The 18,009-nt window shown below is 39.5% G+C and overlaps 1 protein-coding gene across 1 annotated transcript in view; it reads right to left on the bottom strand.

Moving 5' to 3' along the window:
• The window catches only part of LOC122796353, a 185,419-nt gene extending 178,314 nt beyond the window's left edge, over positions 1-7,105 (bottom strand). The window contains exons 1-2 of the mRNA XM_044064779.1: positions 6,944-7,105; positions 862-988 (exon numbers count right to left, since the gene is read on the bottom strand). Of these exons, the coding sequence (XP_043920714.1) occupies positions 862-988; positions 6,944-6,979 (163 nt within the window). The 5' untranslated portion in view covers positions 6,980-7,105. The remainder of the gene's footprint in view (positions 1-861; positions 989-6,943) is intronic.
• Positions 7,106-18,009: the final 10,904 nt, after the last annotated feature.

The raw sequence follows: 18,009 nt of genomic DNA on the forward strand, positions 1-18,009 counted from the left end.
GGGGACAGGTATATCTCACAGCAGATACAGCTACTCTGCAGCAGACTCCTGATCTACATAAAAAAGCTCATCCCCTTCCATAGTTTTACTGATATATGCTGCCAACTTAGTCTATTATACAGCCAGTTTTGCTGCAGATAACTCTTTACAGCTGTTCCATTCTTTCCTTTTCCATCTATCCTAAGCCTTTTTGAATTTCTGTCATTTTGCAAACTGCTGCCATTTGTTTTTTCAGTTGCTACCTTTCATGTCCAACTTGAACAGAAATCTTTCTTTCTCTCTTGGTACTGAACTTCCACAACGTGTGCACTCATATCACCTTTCCCTCCTTCCCTTTGGTGTACATTGATTCAGCCTGCCCAGTCATATTTCACAGTGAAGTTGTTCCAGTCCTTTAATCATCCTAATTTTCTCTGTACACTCTCCGTCACCTAATAACGGGTTTGTGTATGCATGTGTTGTGAATAAATGTTGTGTTCACCCTATTACGCTCTCCCCTGCACCATACCATTCTGCAACCACACTACTTGCCTATCAATGGCAGTAGCATGCAAGCACTGGGCTTCCATAAATGTGATTGTGTGCACTACTAAAAAAGCTTCTGGGCAAGCATGCAGCACTCAGAAATAAAGTGTCTTCCAATGCTGTGCTTATTTTACTCCTAGTGATGCCATGTCCTTATAGCTATGTACCATTACTTTCCAGTGCAACTCTGGGGTGAGTCTCCTTACTTTCCGAGATTACAGTCATGCACCACCAACTTTTTTGTTGCTCTCTGATATCCATTTTACCTGCCGAAAGCATGCGCTCACATTTCTGCACCATTACTTCTCTGAACACCTATGGGACCATTCTATTTACCTACTGCCACCATATGCTCATAGTTCTGCACCATCACTTCCCGATGTAGCTGTTTGTCCTCTTTGCTCAGTAGTTTCCATTCTTCTTTTGAAAAGTCAATAGCAACATCTTCAAAGCTTTCTGGTACCTGAAAAAGTGAGATTTTTTTTAATTCTCTTTTTCTGCAACTGAAAAGACATTTCAGAACAAGCAAGCTGGGATAACACTGTTACTGTCTAAATTCTGATCTATCAACTTTATTTACCAGCAGCTAATCTTTTCTCCTTCAAACAATTCATGTATATTTAACAAGTAGATGAACTGGAACATGAAGAACCTCTCTCAGTCATGACCCAGTTAATATAAAAACAGAAAGAAAGCAATACAGTACCAAAAATGAAAAAAAAAATACTTTGCAAAAACATAATTGATAACCATAAAAAGAAAATATGACACTAACAAAATATGTCCTGGGCACCACTTGCTCAAACCACTCTACCATTGCTAAATGCAGAATTACATACAACTACCATCTTGTGTCTCCACAAAAACTAGGATACATCCTACAAAGGCCATCACTAATACGGGAAAAGAAGAAAAAAAGATTTGAAATTACATTGCAAGTAAAGAGTATAACTCTGTAATAGACAATAATAAATATTCCTCTTATACGGACTGTGTAAGAAGCAAAATAAGCCCTACTAGTAATGATTATATTGATTTCCTTATACCTCCGATGTATGTGAAACTATTTCAGTGCGGTGACCAGTTACTGAAAATACACCTTTCCTCCTAGATATCTTGGAAAACAAAAACCCAAGTACATCTTGAAGAGTCAGTGATGACTCTTCACTTGTATATTGTTATGTATGGGCAGATAAGTACAGCCAAGTCATGCTGATGCATGAAAGATGAAAGCTTAGTCACCCTATGAATACCTAGCCTTTGGATATTGCTGTATGGAAATAGAACAAAGTTCAGACATATTAAGAAATCTGTTCATACTCAAACCGCAAATGCATGCAACAAGATTGTCAAAGATGAATCTCTTTTCCTTGGTACCATGCTGTATGGAAGCTAAATACAATCCAATTTATGACAAATACAGCTCCACACCAAATGTACAGAAAATAAGTGCAACTCTATCATGAGCAGTGATAAAACCACTCCGATCTATCTTTGAGAAATAGATCATGCAACATTATGAATCTATTTGGCATGCAGATATCACAAAGTTCTTTGTCATGCATTTATACAAGACTAAGTACACATACGCAGTTAAGACCATGTTGCTGCATATTTCACACTGAGCCTGAATATTCGACCATATTGTGCGACATAAAACAGGGAACTGGATTTGGCAACTGGAGCCGTCTCTAAAAAATGTTCAACCTTGGAAGTATTTAGAACATCTTCAGGAATGGAATAAGAGGTTGTAACACACTCTGGGATGGGAACAACGTTTGGTTCGGTCTGAGAGTCTGTATCACAGGAACAACGTTGCGATGATGATTCTGGTAGAGGAAGAAGCCTGCAATTTCTGCTGTACTCCACACTCTCAGGTTTTACAAGGTAGGATCTCAGCTCGGCACATATACCTGTAACTTGACTAATCCAGTCAAAACCTTTCGCCATTTGCATTCTAACTGTCTCTCCTTCCCTCAATGGACAAAGAAATCTGCTTGATTTAGCATAACTGGACTTCCGGATAGAACACTTCTTGAAAAACTGAGCCTTGATGGTTATGTTGTTCTTGGCTTTAGGCATCAATAAACTGGAACTAATAAGTAGGGTAGTTTTGGTTTGCCTGAATAGACTACTTGGATAGACTACTTTGAGCAGGTGTCCCAAGAATATCTCCACGGGGTGTTTCTGAGACTAAGCACATTCAAAAAGACACCGGTATTGTCACACTTTCAAGTAATTGCTTTGAACTCTGCACTGCACATTCAGCTAGTCCATTTGACTGTGGATATTCAGGACTGCTAGCAGCATGTACAAAGACCCATTCTCTTGCAAATTTCTGAAAGAACTGACTAGTAAATTGAGTATCATGGTCAGAAATAACTTTGTGCGGACTACCATGGACTGAGAAACGAAGTTTCAATTTGGTAATAATAGTAGTGGATTAGGTAGTAGATCAATCTCAAACTAATTCGAATAAGAGTCTACCAATACTAAGTAGTGTTGATTAGACTTGGAAGATATCAGTGGCTACTGTTGACCAAGGTAGTTCAGGAAATGGACTTTGCATTTGTCAAATGCAGTTTAGTACTACTGCATACTAAAGAAGAAGACAGTACTTTACCAATGTCTTTCAGTAAAATACTAATTCTCTCACTCTTCTCTTAGTGGATATGGAACCTGGGTGACCAGGATGCAAAATCTGGATATATTCTTTTTGTAAGGAAGCAGGAATAACAATTTTAGGACCTTTGAAAATAGTGCCATTTTCCATCAACATCTCATCTCTAAGGAAAATAGGTTTGCACTTCAGGTGGTACACTACATTGCTTTGATGGCCATCCAACATTAATGTAGTGATTGAGCTTTTGCAAAACTGAATCAGTCTGTGTGTGATCTCTTAACTCATCAAGCATAGTGGTAGAAAAATTATGCACTGCCATCACGTCAAAGTCAAAATTCTCTGCGTCAAGCTGTAGCTGTTCCATTGTATTTCTGGGTGATCTGGATAAGGTATCAGATTATAGACCTTGGGATTTCTTGAACCACATCTTTCCTCCCTTCTTGTTCTTGAAGTAGGACCTCTGGGGGTTGGAAAAGCGTATGCCCACAGCAGACAAGGTCTTTCCATCTTTCTCACTAAGTGCAAGTGTGTCTTATATCTTGGGTCCAAAAAGTGCAGATTCGTCGTCAGGTGCATTGATGAAGGAAGATTTAAAGGGGTCTGCGAAGTCACACAACCGCATCCAACCATTACGTCTCATGACAACACCAGATGTGGCAGCTCGAGCTGCCCCCTCGGTAGTGTGATATCTCAAATGCATCAAGAAGTTTGACATGGAGTTGAGGGTAGCTAGCTGCAAGGTGACAGTGTCACGCACCTCATCAGGCAGTACCCCCACCAAAGAGGAAGACAATTCCGAAATTAGGTCTCTTTGGAGGTGAGTAAAGTGTGCCAGATAGTTCAGCAACCGAATGGTGAAGGTCACAGAAGCATAGGTCCACTTCCCTAGTCTGTCCATGGTCTGGGACTCCCTGTTTGGAGGATGGACAGTGGAACTATCTTCTGCCAGTTTCCTCTTGGTGGCCACCACCATGACCATAGAATCAACTGTCAACTGCTTGGACCAGTGGGGCTGGCCTCCAGGGGACAGGTTCTACATTGTCCGTGGCTTTCCAGGCATGCTGCACAATTAGTTTAACAAGGTCATCTGCTGGTGGGGTCACCCAGGAAGTAGATGGCCAGGCACAGAAGGCCTGCAGGAACACAGATTCCTCAGAAGGGTTACAGGACTTGAACGCTGTTCGAGAATGTCGCCGAATGAAACGTCATCTGGGGGAGAACGCGAGGACCCTTCCCCCTCATCACAATCAGTGTCTTCTGTGATAGATGCCTCCGGGGAATCAAGGTGCTTCCTCTTGCACTGTTTCTTCCAGGGTGGCTCTCCAGCGGGATCTTCTGAGGAGGCCTCCGGAGAATGGGTTCCCTTCAAAGGGGGTTCTTGCGAGTCCCGTGCCTTGGGACCCAGCATACTGGGTTGGGAGTGGTGCATGCTAAGGGAGGTTTCTGATACTGATATCATTGGTGCTGACTGCGAGCCTTCGGAATGAAGGACCCTTTCTATCACCTGTACAGCAGGACCACTCGAGGAGGGATGGGAGCCCGGTCAGGTGGAGGGGTTCCCAGAGAACTGGAAGTCGTTGGAACCGTGGATATAGAAGGTGCCAGTGAGAAAACAGGCACTGGACTAGGTACCAAGGTACAGACAGTTCAAGCACCGCTCTGAGAAAGCATCAGCTCCATTGGAGCCGATGCAGCAAGGGTGGTCGGTGCAGACAGGGGAAACACTGCTGTCGGAGCCACGACAGTATGAACCGAAGCGGGCATCGGTACCTAGATTAAGGTGGATGCTGGAGGAGTATAAACAGGGGAAGATGTAAAAAATTCCGAGCCAGGAGGGACAGAAGGTCTAACTGGAATGGGCAATCCCCTAGCTGCCAGAAGCTGGTCCACAACCCACACTAGGTCTAGTTCGGAAAAACTCCTAGTGGATCTAAAGGAGGCTGCTGAAGGGGAATCAGGTCTTTCTAGAAAGGGGCTAAACCTGTGGTCCAAAAAAGGGTTGCAAGTTGCAGAATATCTTGTCCTTGGCAGGTATTCGAGTTTTGGAGGCCATGGAGCCGAAGAAACTGTCGGCACCATGGCCGGGGATGGTGCTGAGGCATATACAGCCATTGGAGCTGATGTGGGAACCAAGGACGGCACCGTCAGCGGTGCCGTGGTTGGAACCAAAATAGGAGTGAATATCATGGTTAGCACCGAGGGAGAGGACACAGAGCCTGGTGTTGAAGAGGTCTGTGCTGAAGGCACCGGCAAAGCATGGAGCCGACTCGGTTCCATAACTGATGGAGATGCAGGAACCGAGTGAGTCCCTTTTTCCCCTTATGTTTTTTGGTCTTATAAGGGGGTGAGACCTCCGACCGAGATAGAGCCTCCGAGAAAGGTGTCTTGAGTAAACCTTTTAAAATAAGTTTACTCTTACGTTCCGCTAGTGTCCGATTACTAAAAACTAGCGCAAATGTCACAGTCAGCTTTAATACGATCCACGCCCAAACAGTAGACAATGGACATGTGTACCCAAGTTAGGCATCTTAGGTCCACACTGGTCACACTGTTTAAATCCCAACTTAGCTTTGTCTGACATGGTAAGGTAACAATGCCATCCTATAGAACAAATAAGGGAGAAAATACCAGTGATGTCATTTTAAAGAATACCACCAGTAAAAAGGGAAGGCCTGTCAAAGACAGGAGTGAGGAACAGTACCAAAAAAGGTCAAAAATTAAAATTACCAAGGAAAGGGGTAGGAAATAGGCTTAGGTTATAGGAGACAGTGAGAAAAAGCTAACAACTAAAAATGTAGTAATTTTGAAGAAAAACTCTCAAATTAATAATTGTCTACTTAGCTTTGAGAGAGATGACGACCACGTCTGACTAGGAACGCGGCAAACAAGATCTGGAGTAACTAGGAGAGGGGCATTGTGGGTAGGTTCTTAGCTGAGAGTTTTTGGCTTGCGCGAGCTGGGAAATGGCCGTATCGGTTCTGAGGACGGAACAGAGGTCCTATCTGTAATGAATAAAAGATTTACAACATCGGATCCACAATTTTCTGTAAAACAGACCAAAAATATGAGGCAAAAATCTGTACAACTGAGAGGTATGCTTAGTACTTACTAAAGCGTATAAACATCAAAAAGATCCCGATGAAACACAGTCCAAAGGATCTCTCTACGTTTAATTGATTTCCAATAAATACTCCACTAAATATCACCACTTAACACCTTTGACATTCCAAAAGCAATTTTAAAACACACAGTAACTGGTAGGGTTGCCACCTTTTCAAATGCCCAAAGTGAGACATTTTTGGTACAAACCACGGCCTGTACAAAGGACAGAAATTCACTTGTTTGCCTAAATAAAAGCTTATTCTTGTAGCATTTTAGTTGCTTATTCTGTTTCTTATAACATTTAGGTGTTTCAAATACAGAAAAACTGTTTTATGCAACTATTACATAAAATATAGGAAATAATTTTGTCCCAAAATCTCAGGACATTTGCCATTTTTACAATTTTTTGCAGGACACAACTGCCCAAAGTGGGACAAGTGGTACTTAACTATCCCGCATCTAGAAAGAAATAGGAGGACCGTAAAAAACATTATGCTTCTCGCCATATCTGAATTAGTTTCCTTAATTGGTTCATGTTGTTTGCTTTATAGCATTACTTTCCCCCCAGCACGATAATTACACGTGTAATGAGACATCTCTCCATAATACAAACATCTTACTTCAGACTTTTCTTGTACAAAACGCCAGTTCTCCTGCATTGTGATGCATTGTGTTAATCAAAATATTCCATACCTCCAGCTTCACTTGCTGTGATATTGTTTCCGCCATCTACACCAACTGCTTAGGAATTCAAAGAGCTGCTAGCCCTTACACTCACCAAATACTAATCTCTCAAAATGTTTCACATAATAATTTCTATCAAGCCTCACTACTAAATACCGCTTCTGAAACTTGCACAGGAATGCACTTCCTGTGCAACAATGAAATATGCCCCTAGACCCATAGAAAGGGACTTATTACAATAACAAATAACTTAAAAACAGAAGTAATATAAAAGACGTTCTACATAATGAATGAGGTAGGCTGTCACGCACAGCTTGTTTTTTTCCAAATAGCATGTAGCGTAGTTTTCCGCACACTTCTCAACTGTCCAGGATTTTGCAGAATGTCAGGATTTTTAACTCGTAAAATATTCGGTTTTCTGACAAATCATTGAGGACAGTAGTCGCTATATAATGGCCAACAGAGGAGTTTCAGATTTTATACGCTTCGGTAAATAAACGCAAACTCCTTAATTGGCAACTTTTAAAATAAATCCGTATTTTTGGAGCACTTCATACACGATATTTTGTTTATGTCCCGCCTCCCCGATTCTTGCACTAAGAGGTTGAGAGCTGTAGATTTCTTTTGTGCTCTTTTCAAACGCTATGATTAAGCCACATTAATACAACCTTTGCCTTCGGGTTTAACCTTCCACAGCCTAGATTATATCACAGCGAAAGATTTTTAAATTGGTACGATTCTTGCAGCTCTCAACTTTTCATCACCAAAACGTGATGCACCACTTTTCACGAAGCGGAAAAAAAATCAATGGGAACGTGACACACTTTTAACAAGGTGCTAACGCCTTCAACTAGGAATCTCACACCCTGAAGAAAGTTTGTTATCTTCGAAATGTCAGGATGGCTTGATATGATTCGGCATTATTTCAAATAGGTAATAGTTAAAAAAATAAATTAACCGTGAATATGCTGTGGACTTGCCCAATGTAAAACAAGGAGAAGAACGTGTTTTTTTTTTTAACTCAAAAAAAAAAAATGCGGAAAGATCTTCCTAATGAGGCACAACTGATGCATGTGATTACACTGAACTACAATGATTATTACCCCCAATTGTATGCGATCTACTAACTGTAGAATTACCTTTTTTATAAGACATTAAAGCACTGTCTTACTGGTCTCAGAACATCAACATGGTGATGTATAATGTCACCCCTCTCTGGGTTGACGTGCGAGGTTCGGGTTAAAGGTAGCCGTTATTACTGTATTTAAGTACAGCACAGTTGTATACATTGAACTTAACATAATGTTGGAATGATCACTGCTGCAGTAGCCTTAGCAGATATAACGCATACACCTAAGGCTGCTGCAGTAGGGATTAATGTAAAGAACATTAATGTTTGACAGTGTGATGCCAGAGGCCTGGCCCAGCAATCAAGGAGCCTCAGTCCTCACAACTAATACCAAGGAGGTTGTCTCCTAGAAGAGGAAAGGATAACTAATACACACACTAAAGTACAATTTCCCTGAAGTGCACAAAGGCATCAGAGTCAGTCTGGGGCTAGTTGCTCCTTTGCTCACCAGGTCCCCAATAAGACTCCCCACTGGCACAGCTATAGGGTCCAGGTCTCAGCCTAGCTGGGCAAGCTAAAACCTCCAGTACCCTCTCTGTCCAACCAGTGCTTCGTGTCCCTGCCCAGGTAGCTGACACAACACACACACACTTTGAGAAGAGGTTATACGACCACACAGACCCTCTTTGGAAAAGGCTGGCACAGGTTCTCAAGCTGTGCCCCTATTACCCAGACCATATGGTAGTAATTCCTACCACAACCCAGCTAATATTATCAGCTACTAAAAGGCCCTTAAAAGGGTATCCAGTTATTACTGTGCAATATTATTATCCAATTGGTAATGTGACTATTCAGTCAAGGCTTATTTTAGAGTGGCCTATTACAATGAACTCTATAAATATGCAGTGTACTCTAGAGCCTACTTCTCTATACAAACCAGACACAGGTAAAGGTTTTTAAAATATTTAATAATAAATAATTAAAACACAGGACAATACTACTACACCACAGATATATCTAAGAGTTCAGAGATCACACAGAAACTTAAAATAATACAGTACGACAGGTCTTATGTCAAAGAAAAAAACTTAATCTAACTTTCTAATCTTTAGCTAATCTTAAGAGAAAACATGTATAAGTAGTGCTGGGTTAGATGTCCAAGATAAAAATGCTTCTCAGTCTCTCCCTCAACAATAGTTTTTAAACACTAACCAACAGCTCTCTAAGGCCCTCCCAAATTACATAATTTTTGACACTTAGTCTGGAGTTCCCAGATCACAAACTGCATTATTTAGCCAGCTAACACCTGCTCAGGAAACTACAACAATAAAAGGCATTTCACATATACACTCTAGCAGAAACCAGAGCAATAAAGCACCTTCCACATGTAAATTCTGGCCCTTAACTTTAACCTTAAAACAACGGGCCTGAAACCTTCATCCAGACTCACTGGAGCCAACTTGTAAACATCAAAGAGATTCATAAGATCTTTTCAGATTCAAAAGACACATTTGAAATGCTTGACTTGGTTTTCCTTACAGCAGATGGCAATGTTGCAACAATCTTGAAGTTCACATTTTACAGTGTTTTCTTTTTCTTTCATTTAAAAACACAAGCCTGTATTTTACATTTCGTTGTACAATTGATATAATTATGTATCAAATTCTATTTGACTAGGCTGGCAGCCTTCGCCCATCTTCCTCCAGTCTTTACAGACAGGATGTGCTCTCTCTCACAGGATGTGTTTATATCCTAGGTGCCTTGAAGGGTAAGAGGTACAGATGAGTGCACTGTGCATCTGAGAATTGCCCTTATCATGAAACCATACTTCTCAACCCGTCAGTGCAAAAAAATCTGGACAAAAACAGAAATAAGGGGGATTTTAAATATTACTTCTATAAACTTAGAAAGTTGCTAGAATGGCATATTTTGCATTATTATGTCCTTCTGAAGGATATGAAGTCTGAAATTCGAACGTCTGCCATTATGTAGTATTTAATTATTTTAGTTCTCAACCACTTGCCAGAAAAAAACACATATTTTATGAGGAAGGACCAAAAATGAGAGGCAAAAATCTGGACATTCTGTGAAAATCCAAACAGTTGAGAGATTACACGTGCAGCACACCCTAGAGTATCTTATTTCAATTGTGCAATGGGCTGCTTTATAAAATTATGCAAATTCATTTGTTAAAAGTAGTTAAGCTTTGCAGTTCAGTTTACTTCTTTGCTTTTTGACTGGAAGTTCCAGTTGCAGACATCATTTACAGGGGAAACCTGGGGGGAAAGCTCGAGATATAATAGCCTTGCTAACAAAAAGTCCAGAAAATAAATATAATTTGCAGATTCAGAAATAAGTGTACTGGCCAGAATATACCTTGATCACTATAACAATGAAGGAAACACGTACTAACAGTGAACAAGCAACCACAGTACTTAATGCATATTGTATTTATATGATGATAACGATAACTGTAATGTGATGTTTGTAACATTGTTAATGATACTCAATATAATCAAAATAATCCTGGAAGCTCAATATCTGTATATATATATATATATATATATATATATATATATATATATATAAATTTATATACATTACGTATTCATTAAATATATAAATATATGTGTATATATATATATATATATATATATATATATATATAGAGAGAGAGAGAGAGAGAGAGCAGTGTCTTTCAGTTAGGGGTCACCACAGCAAATCTCTGGTCCGCAGATATATATATATATATATACATATTTATAAATATATACAAAAACAGCCAATGTGTGAACAGTAAAGAGGATTTTGCTTAGTAAACTTGGTGCTCAGTTTCATAAATGTATGCAGAATGCATACATACAAAGCATGCCTTGTGACAGTGGAGTAGGGTATTGGATACTTATTATATGTAGCAGTTATAAATGGGGTATACATGAAAAATAAATGGAATTAAGTATACGAAGAGCAAGGCAGGAAGAACATCAGCTCAACTGATGTAATATCTGGACCACTTTATGGAAAAAACTGAAAGAGGAGGGAAATGAGTATGACAGAATTAGTTTTTCCCCCTCCTCCCCATTGCTTCTTACTTTCCAATCCTATCCCAGTGTTCCCAGCCATCATTAAATCTGCCAGCTCCTCTTTCCATTCCTAGATTTACTTTGGTTCTGGACTCCAACTGGTTTGGAACTTAATAATATCCTGGGGAGTCTTGCTGGCAACTGCTTCTGGGAGAGGGAAGGGACTGTTCGTGTTATGCTTACTCTTGATGTGTCCCTTCCACAAGCTCATCTCATAATGTCATCCAAGTTCTGCTCCACTCTATGGACCACGCCACCCCTTAGGGAATGCCACAATGACCAGTACAGGCATGCCCATTCCTCCCTTCCAGCATCTCAGTTACCTGATCTGCTAACTGAACCCGGGTCACCCGGGCCATAATTAGGGCTTTATTGCTCTACTAAATGGTGCTGACTTTAAGGAGATGCAGAGTTTGATTAAAAAAAAAAGAGGATGGCAGTACTGTGACATACATGCATGATGTCACATCACTCAGTCTTGCTTAGGCAGTTGCTGCCATTATAGCAGATGGTATGACTGCTTAGTTTGTAGAGCCTGTGTGATTCTGTTCTTTGGTACTTGCTGTAAGGTGCATACAAAAAATGATGACATACCTTCCAAGTGTCGAGATTTTCACAGACTCCATATTTTTGAAACCTGTTTTCTTGGCTGTTCTCATAAAAATTGTGTTTTTCTGGCAAACCAGTGAGAACTGAAGTCATTAAATAATAACAGACATTTGAGTTTCAGTTTTCATATCCTTCAGAAATTGCATGCTAATTCATAACCTGTTATTGTAGTAACTTTATAGTTTTATAAGAGAAATAGTCAAAATCTGTCCCTATTTCCATATTTTAGGGCCATTGCCCCCCACCCCATTATTTTTGGCTTTGTCAACATTTCCTGCATTAATTAGGATGTTGAGAGGTATGATTACTGAACCCAAGCCAAATATGCATTAACAAGGTATCCGAGGAAAAATTTGAACTGAAGACATTATTCAACTTATAGATGAAATTCACTTAAATACTACCTCTGGAGCATATGGGTTAGTACCCTGGTTTTTGATACCTGTAAGGAACATCTCATTTCTTGTCTCCATCATCTCCGCAACCTATGTCTGTCCAAAAAATGTAATGCCTAATGAATGGAAACAAAATATAGTAAAACTCAAACTCATACTGTAGCTTGCAAAGCCATGAAGACAGCAAGGATTTTAGAGCTACTTTAAAACTGCCTAAACTAGGGAAAATACTTGAAAACTTATTTTTGCATGATTAACAGATTCTATTAACAAATACCACATCCTTTCTCTTCAATAGCTTAGATTTTTTTTTGGATATAGTACCATGACCACTGTCTGCACACTAACAGATGGCATACTGTGCTGTCTGGATAAAGGCCTCCTCATTGGCGCAGTCTTTATAGAAGCAACCAGGACATTGACTGGATTGATCACAAAATGCTACTTAACACAATACTAAGAGCAGGAATTAGCAATGAGTGTCTCTCATGGCTCAGAAGTTTCCTTACCCACAGACATTTTAAAGTTTAAATAGGAAAATCCTCATCATTCTGTTCCCCGTGACTACAGGCATCCCACAAGGATCAGTTCCTTCACCTCTTCTGTTTTCATTCTTCATTAACAATTACCCCAAACACCTTCTGTAAACCCTTATTATCCCTTATCCAGATAACCTGGTCAGCTGCAGGGCCAGTATCTCACTCTGCCATCAGAAAAGATCTAGTGAATGATTCCAACTTACTTATCACAATGGCGTACACATTACAAATTTGTGCTTAACACCAACAAAACAAAGTCCATGATTTTTGGAACCACGTAAAACCTTTCCTTAATCCCACAACACTTGAGTATACTCTGCAGTGTTGAAGCACACCAAAATTTAAATACATCACAGAGTACCTAGCCCAGTTTCCGAACTTCAAATTTCATATTAATACACCAAAATCTAAAATGAAGTCTTTTATTCTGGGGAAAAAGATATCACACTTCCTCTCTGTCTGTCTCTCTCTCTTTCCATAAGGAAGAATGGCCATTGGTGAAGGAATTTTACTTGTCTAGTTGGAATAAAGTCTTAACATCATTGCTAAGACATCCAAGAAAAAAACAGACCTCATTTCAAATTATATCTAACCACATGTGCAGATTTATCATGCTAGCCTCATAAAGAATACATCTCTGTTCTTTTCTAGAAAAAAAAAAAAAAACAAAATGGCTTCCAATAAAAGAATACACCTCAAAATCCGCAATTACCTTCTATGACCTTAGGTCACAATCTCCCCCAACTCCCTAACCACTTCACGAAATGGGGGGGGGGGGGGAGTAAAGGCCCACAGATCACAGCTTGTTGTTAATGAAGCCATAAACATTGAAATCATGTCTTACAAACTTAAGCTTCATTCCTCCCTTCACAAATTCTGACATTGGCTCAAAATGTCCTCTTTAATGAGACAACATGCAAGTGTTTATACCTCAGGGTATGGCTTGAAGGCTACACCAACACCTCACTCACATTGCCTCACTACCACAACCCACTTGTTAAAACATATATTTAACACACACACACTACCTCCACTCTATCGCTTCTCCTTCTTCCACTTATCTAATCCATTAAGAAATGCATTCCTCTTCTTGTAACAATAGTTTTAAAACTACACTCCAGCATTCAATTTTTACATTAACTTTCCATTACAAAGTTGACCACTGTCATACATCCCTTGATTTCCATCTTCCTAATTTTTCCCCTCTACTGCACAGTTACGTGTTGTTGAGGCATTAGTGGGTAAGCCACATTAGTTTATAAATTTAATATCCCGGTGAGTTTCAGCACATTGTGTTGTATTGTGAGAGCCAACAGAGCACTTTGCAAGGGTTTTTATCCTTTTCTCCACTGTGTTGTGACTGTGGAGTTGGTATATATCATTTAAGGGGGTGTGGGGGGTGCAGGAGTCTTTCTCCCCACAAAATGATTTTTATGCATTTTCTGTTTTTTGGAATACTGTGAGTGCTTTAATCACATATAGGTAACCCCCTACACCTCCTAATCTACAGTGCTAGGAATAATCTTCACTCTGATTCCTCTCCTTTCACCTTTCCAAGCCAAATTCTTCCTACCTTCTTTAAGAGAATATTGTAAATATTGCAAATATGAAAAAATATAAGTATCACAGCACTTTGTCTAACTGATTTAGTTTGAATGCTTCTTCATTGTTGGTCAATCTGTGTGTTCACCAAGTTACAGCTATTAGTTAGAAGTTAATGGTGTAATTGAATGCATATGTGTCATTTACTTACACTGTTAACTTGGTAATTGGGGGAATTAGCCTTAGGTACAGAGAGTGGCAGGGGGGTTTAGGTTTTGGGACTGGGAGAGGGGTGAGGGTCTTAGGGTTTGCGAGGGATCAGGTTCATAGATACATATTAGACTAGCTTGTATTGCAGGCCATTTTAAGCCTATCCATTTTCTCTCAAAGGTGACAATCAAGCCTTCTACCTTCTGTCTGTGAAGTAAACACCTTAACAATTATAACAACCCCCAGCCCCCTTTAACTCATTCCCTTCAGTGCAGATCGTTTTAGTGTGTACCTTTAACTCCCAGTGGGCATGGTTTGAGCCTTTTAAAATGAAGTTATCACTTTACAGTTCTAACAAATACTCACTGACATAGGTCAAATATCAACACAACTGTGTTTGCCATCATGCATGCTTCAAAATAAAATATTTTGATACCTTGTATATAGCATGGTTTTGGAATTATTAATGCAAATATGAGCAAGTAATATTTGACACCTAGAGGTGCAGTAGAAGGTAACTGCAGATGCACCTGGAGGCGTCACTCGGATGAAATGAGTTAAATGTTTCTTCCACATGTAAGTGTCCACATCAGATGTATGGGTGAAGCCTGTCCTAGTTAGCACTATAGACACATACATTCATACCAGTTCCACACTGGTGGATTCAAACCATCAACCTATCTAGTTACATAATATATAATACACAATATTAACTGCAAGTGCCACCATTGAAGTCAGAGAATTTAGGTTCAGGGAAAGGAAAGTGAATCTTTGGGTTAAAGAGTGATCAGGCAGTTTAGGGTAAAGGAGTGGAAGTGGAATTTTAGGGTTAAAGTTGGGGTTTTAGTTTATTATGACTGGGTTATGGGGAGGTTTATATATATTTTGGGAGAAATGGGGTGGTGAGAGGTTGGGCACTTGGGATTATAGGTTATTTGATGGATTTTGTGTTGGTTACATTTCAGTGAAATGTTCATTGTTGTAAGGAGGTTTGTTGAAGACATATATATTCAGCATGATATATAAAGTGGTTACATGCAGAGAAGCTTTTGACTATTTGGCTATGTTAAGCAAATTCATAGTTACATACTTGTTATGGAATATGTCAGACTAAAGCTTTGTTGGAGGCAAGTTTTCATATTTTAAAAGGAAGTTCTTTCCATTGTTTTGCTATGAAGATACCGTAGGTTGACAGGTTGACTCTGCTTGTCTATTTGTAGTTGGACTGACTTGTACTAAGGATGTGAAAATGGAGACAGGAGGCTAATACAGGGTATACCAGGTCAGTAACTTAGATAACATTTATTGCAGCTTTAACACAGAAAGAAATAGTAGTTCAGCAAAACATATGCCTTTGAGAAGTCAAGGAGAAAAGTAGCAACAACTTTCCTATGGTTAAGCTCAACTTGTGTGTATTTTGTTACATCAAGGAGAGCTTTATCATTTCAATGACCAGAACAAAATCCTGGTAGAGAGTTAGATAGTAAACTAAGACTGTTAATATAATCACAAGAATGACTGTTCACATTTTCCAACATTTTTAGAAGAGACACAGTAAGGTGCTAGGTTGATAATTGTTTTCAATTTAGAACTATTATTATGTAATAGAATGTTATTGCTGACTTCCAGAGACTGGGAACACATTTTTCAAGTATAGACTGATTTATTATTATGTAATATATTTTATTGCTGACTTCCAGAGTTTGGGAATACATTTTTTCAAGTGTACACTGATTTGTTAAAACAGCAGCACGAAAGGATATGGATACAGCAGGTATGTTTATATTTTGTTTATTTAGTTGCATTTGTTTACCAAGAAAATCTGTCTGCACAGATATCCCCTTTACAGCAGAGGCCTGGGGAAACAAACTCCACAAGCTGAACAAAATTGGACATTAGAAAAATGTATCCTTCAGTACAAACATTTTTAAACAAAATCACACAAGTTTATCAGTTTCAAATTGAATTAGACAATGAAGTAAAATAGAAAACAAATACATGTATGAAATGTAATTGAGATAACTGAAATCTGTCAGTGAGGTAAATGTATTGCAGTGATGACTGGCAGATGAATGAGGTCCTATACAAACTTACTTTCTGAGTTTTACAAATATAGGATCATAGGAGATTACTAGGCTATCGACCCAGAGGTCATTTCAAGTCTAGCCATTTCATCCCAATATAATGGTATAGAAATCTTAGTTAATACCCAAGATTGCATTTAATAATGACTGCCCATATACAGGAGGGTTGTGTGCACTATTCCTGGTAAGAATTTATGGTGCCCATCCACTCATCCAGGTTCCTTTTGATCAATGTCATAGAGGTGCTCTGTTTCACATGAATTGGTAGCCTATTCCAAAGATGTGGCAGTTGCTGAGAGATAAATCTGTCCCTCTCGCATGTCCTAATTAATTTGCAGGTCATATATAGGTCCCTGGAATGGGTGGATCTAGTCCCGTTTGATTTATGGATATGCAGTAAGTTCATTAGGTATGGGTCTGAGATTGCTCTGTAAGCCATGCATAAGTCTCCCCTAAGAAGTCTTTATGATACAGAGTAAAGTAACAGGGACTTTAGTCTGTCTGTGTAAGGCACATGCTGGAATCCCTTCATCTTCTTTGTTAGAAACTTCTGAGGTCTCTCCGATTGCTTCAGGCGCTTTGTACTATACATGCCAAACAGGGCGTTATACTCATTTATGGGCTGGATTAGTGTCAAGAATAGTTGGGTTATAACTTCTTTTGCTCTTGAAGCAATGATTTTATTAATCAAGTGTGCTACTTAGAAAGTCTTCCATACTACAGTAAACACATGGTGGTTGAAGTTAAGCTTGCAGTCAACTTGTGATCCCAGGTCCCTTACCACTTCATGGGTGCTTAAGGTATTGTTGTTTATTTGATAGTGTGAACGGACATTGTTTTTACCAAAGGGAATAATGATGCATTTCTTTGCATTTAGTTTGAGACCATGACTAATACACCAGTCGTTGGTCTGTGTAAGACCCTCTTGGAATATGCTGACATAATTTGGAGATTCAATGACTGCACCTAGTTTGAAGTAATCTGCAAACTTGATCAGCCACAACTCCTTAGTTTTGCCTGAACTTCTGAGAAGTATATACCAAACAGTAGGGGGCTGAGTACTGACCCGTGTGGCACCCCTCTGGTAACAGGTCTGCTGGTTGATATGCAGTTGACAACTTTGACAGTGTGTGTCTGGTTTGTGAGCCAGTTAGCAGCCCATCTAAGTTTATTGGTAATGCCTGAGTATGGGATTGTGTCGAAAGCTTTTGCAAAGTCAAGGTATGCTGTGTGCCCACACTTGCCATCATCAATGGCCCTGGTTACATTTTTGAAAAAATCCACAAGATTTAACAGACAGGATCTGCCCTTGACAAAGCTGAATTGGGTAGGATTCAGGGTTTAGAGGTCATCTATGTATTTATTAGGTCCATAATGATACGTTCCATGGCCTTACAGATGAGGCTGGTCAGGCTTATGGGTCTGTAATTCTCTGAGTCTGTTGCTAGGCCACCTTTGTGGAGGGAAATACCCGTTGCTGTTCTCCATTCTACAGGAACAAAGCTGTGGTTAGACTATGATAGAAAATGGTACTTAATGGTGAT

Source organism: Protopterus annectens, chromosome 3.part0, assembly GCF_019279795.1.
Source record: "Protopterus annectens isolate FY-2018-M chromosome 3.part0, PAN1.0, whole genome shotgun sequence".
Lineage (NCBI taxonomy): Eukaryota > Metazoa > Chordata > Ceratodontiformes > Protopteridae > Protopterus > Protopterus annectens.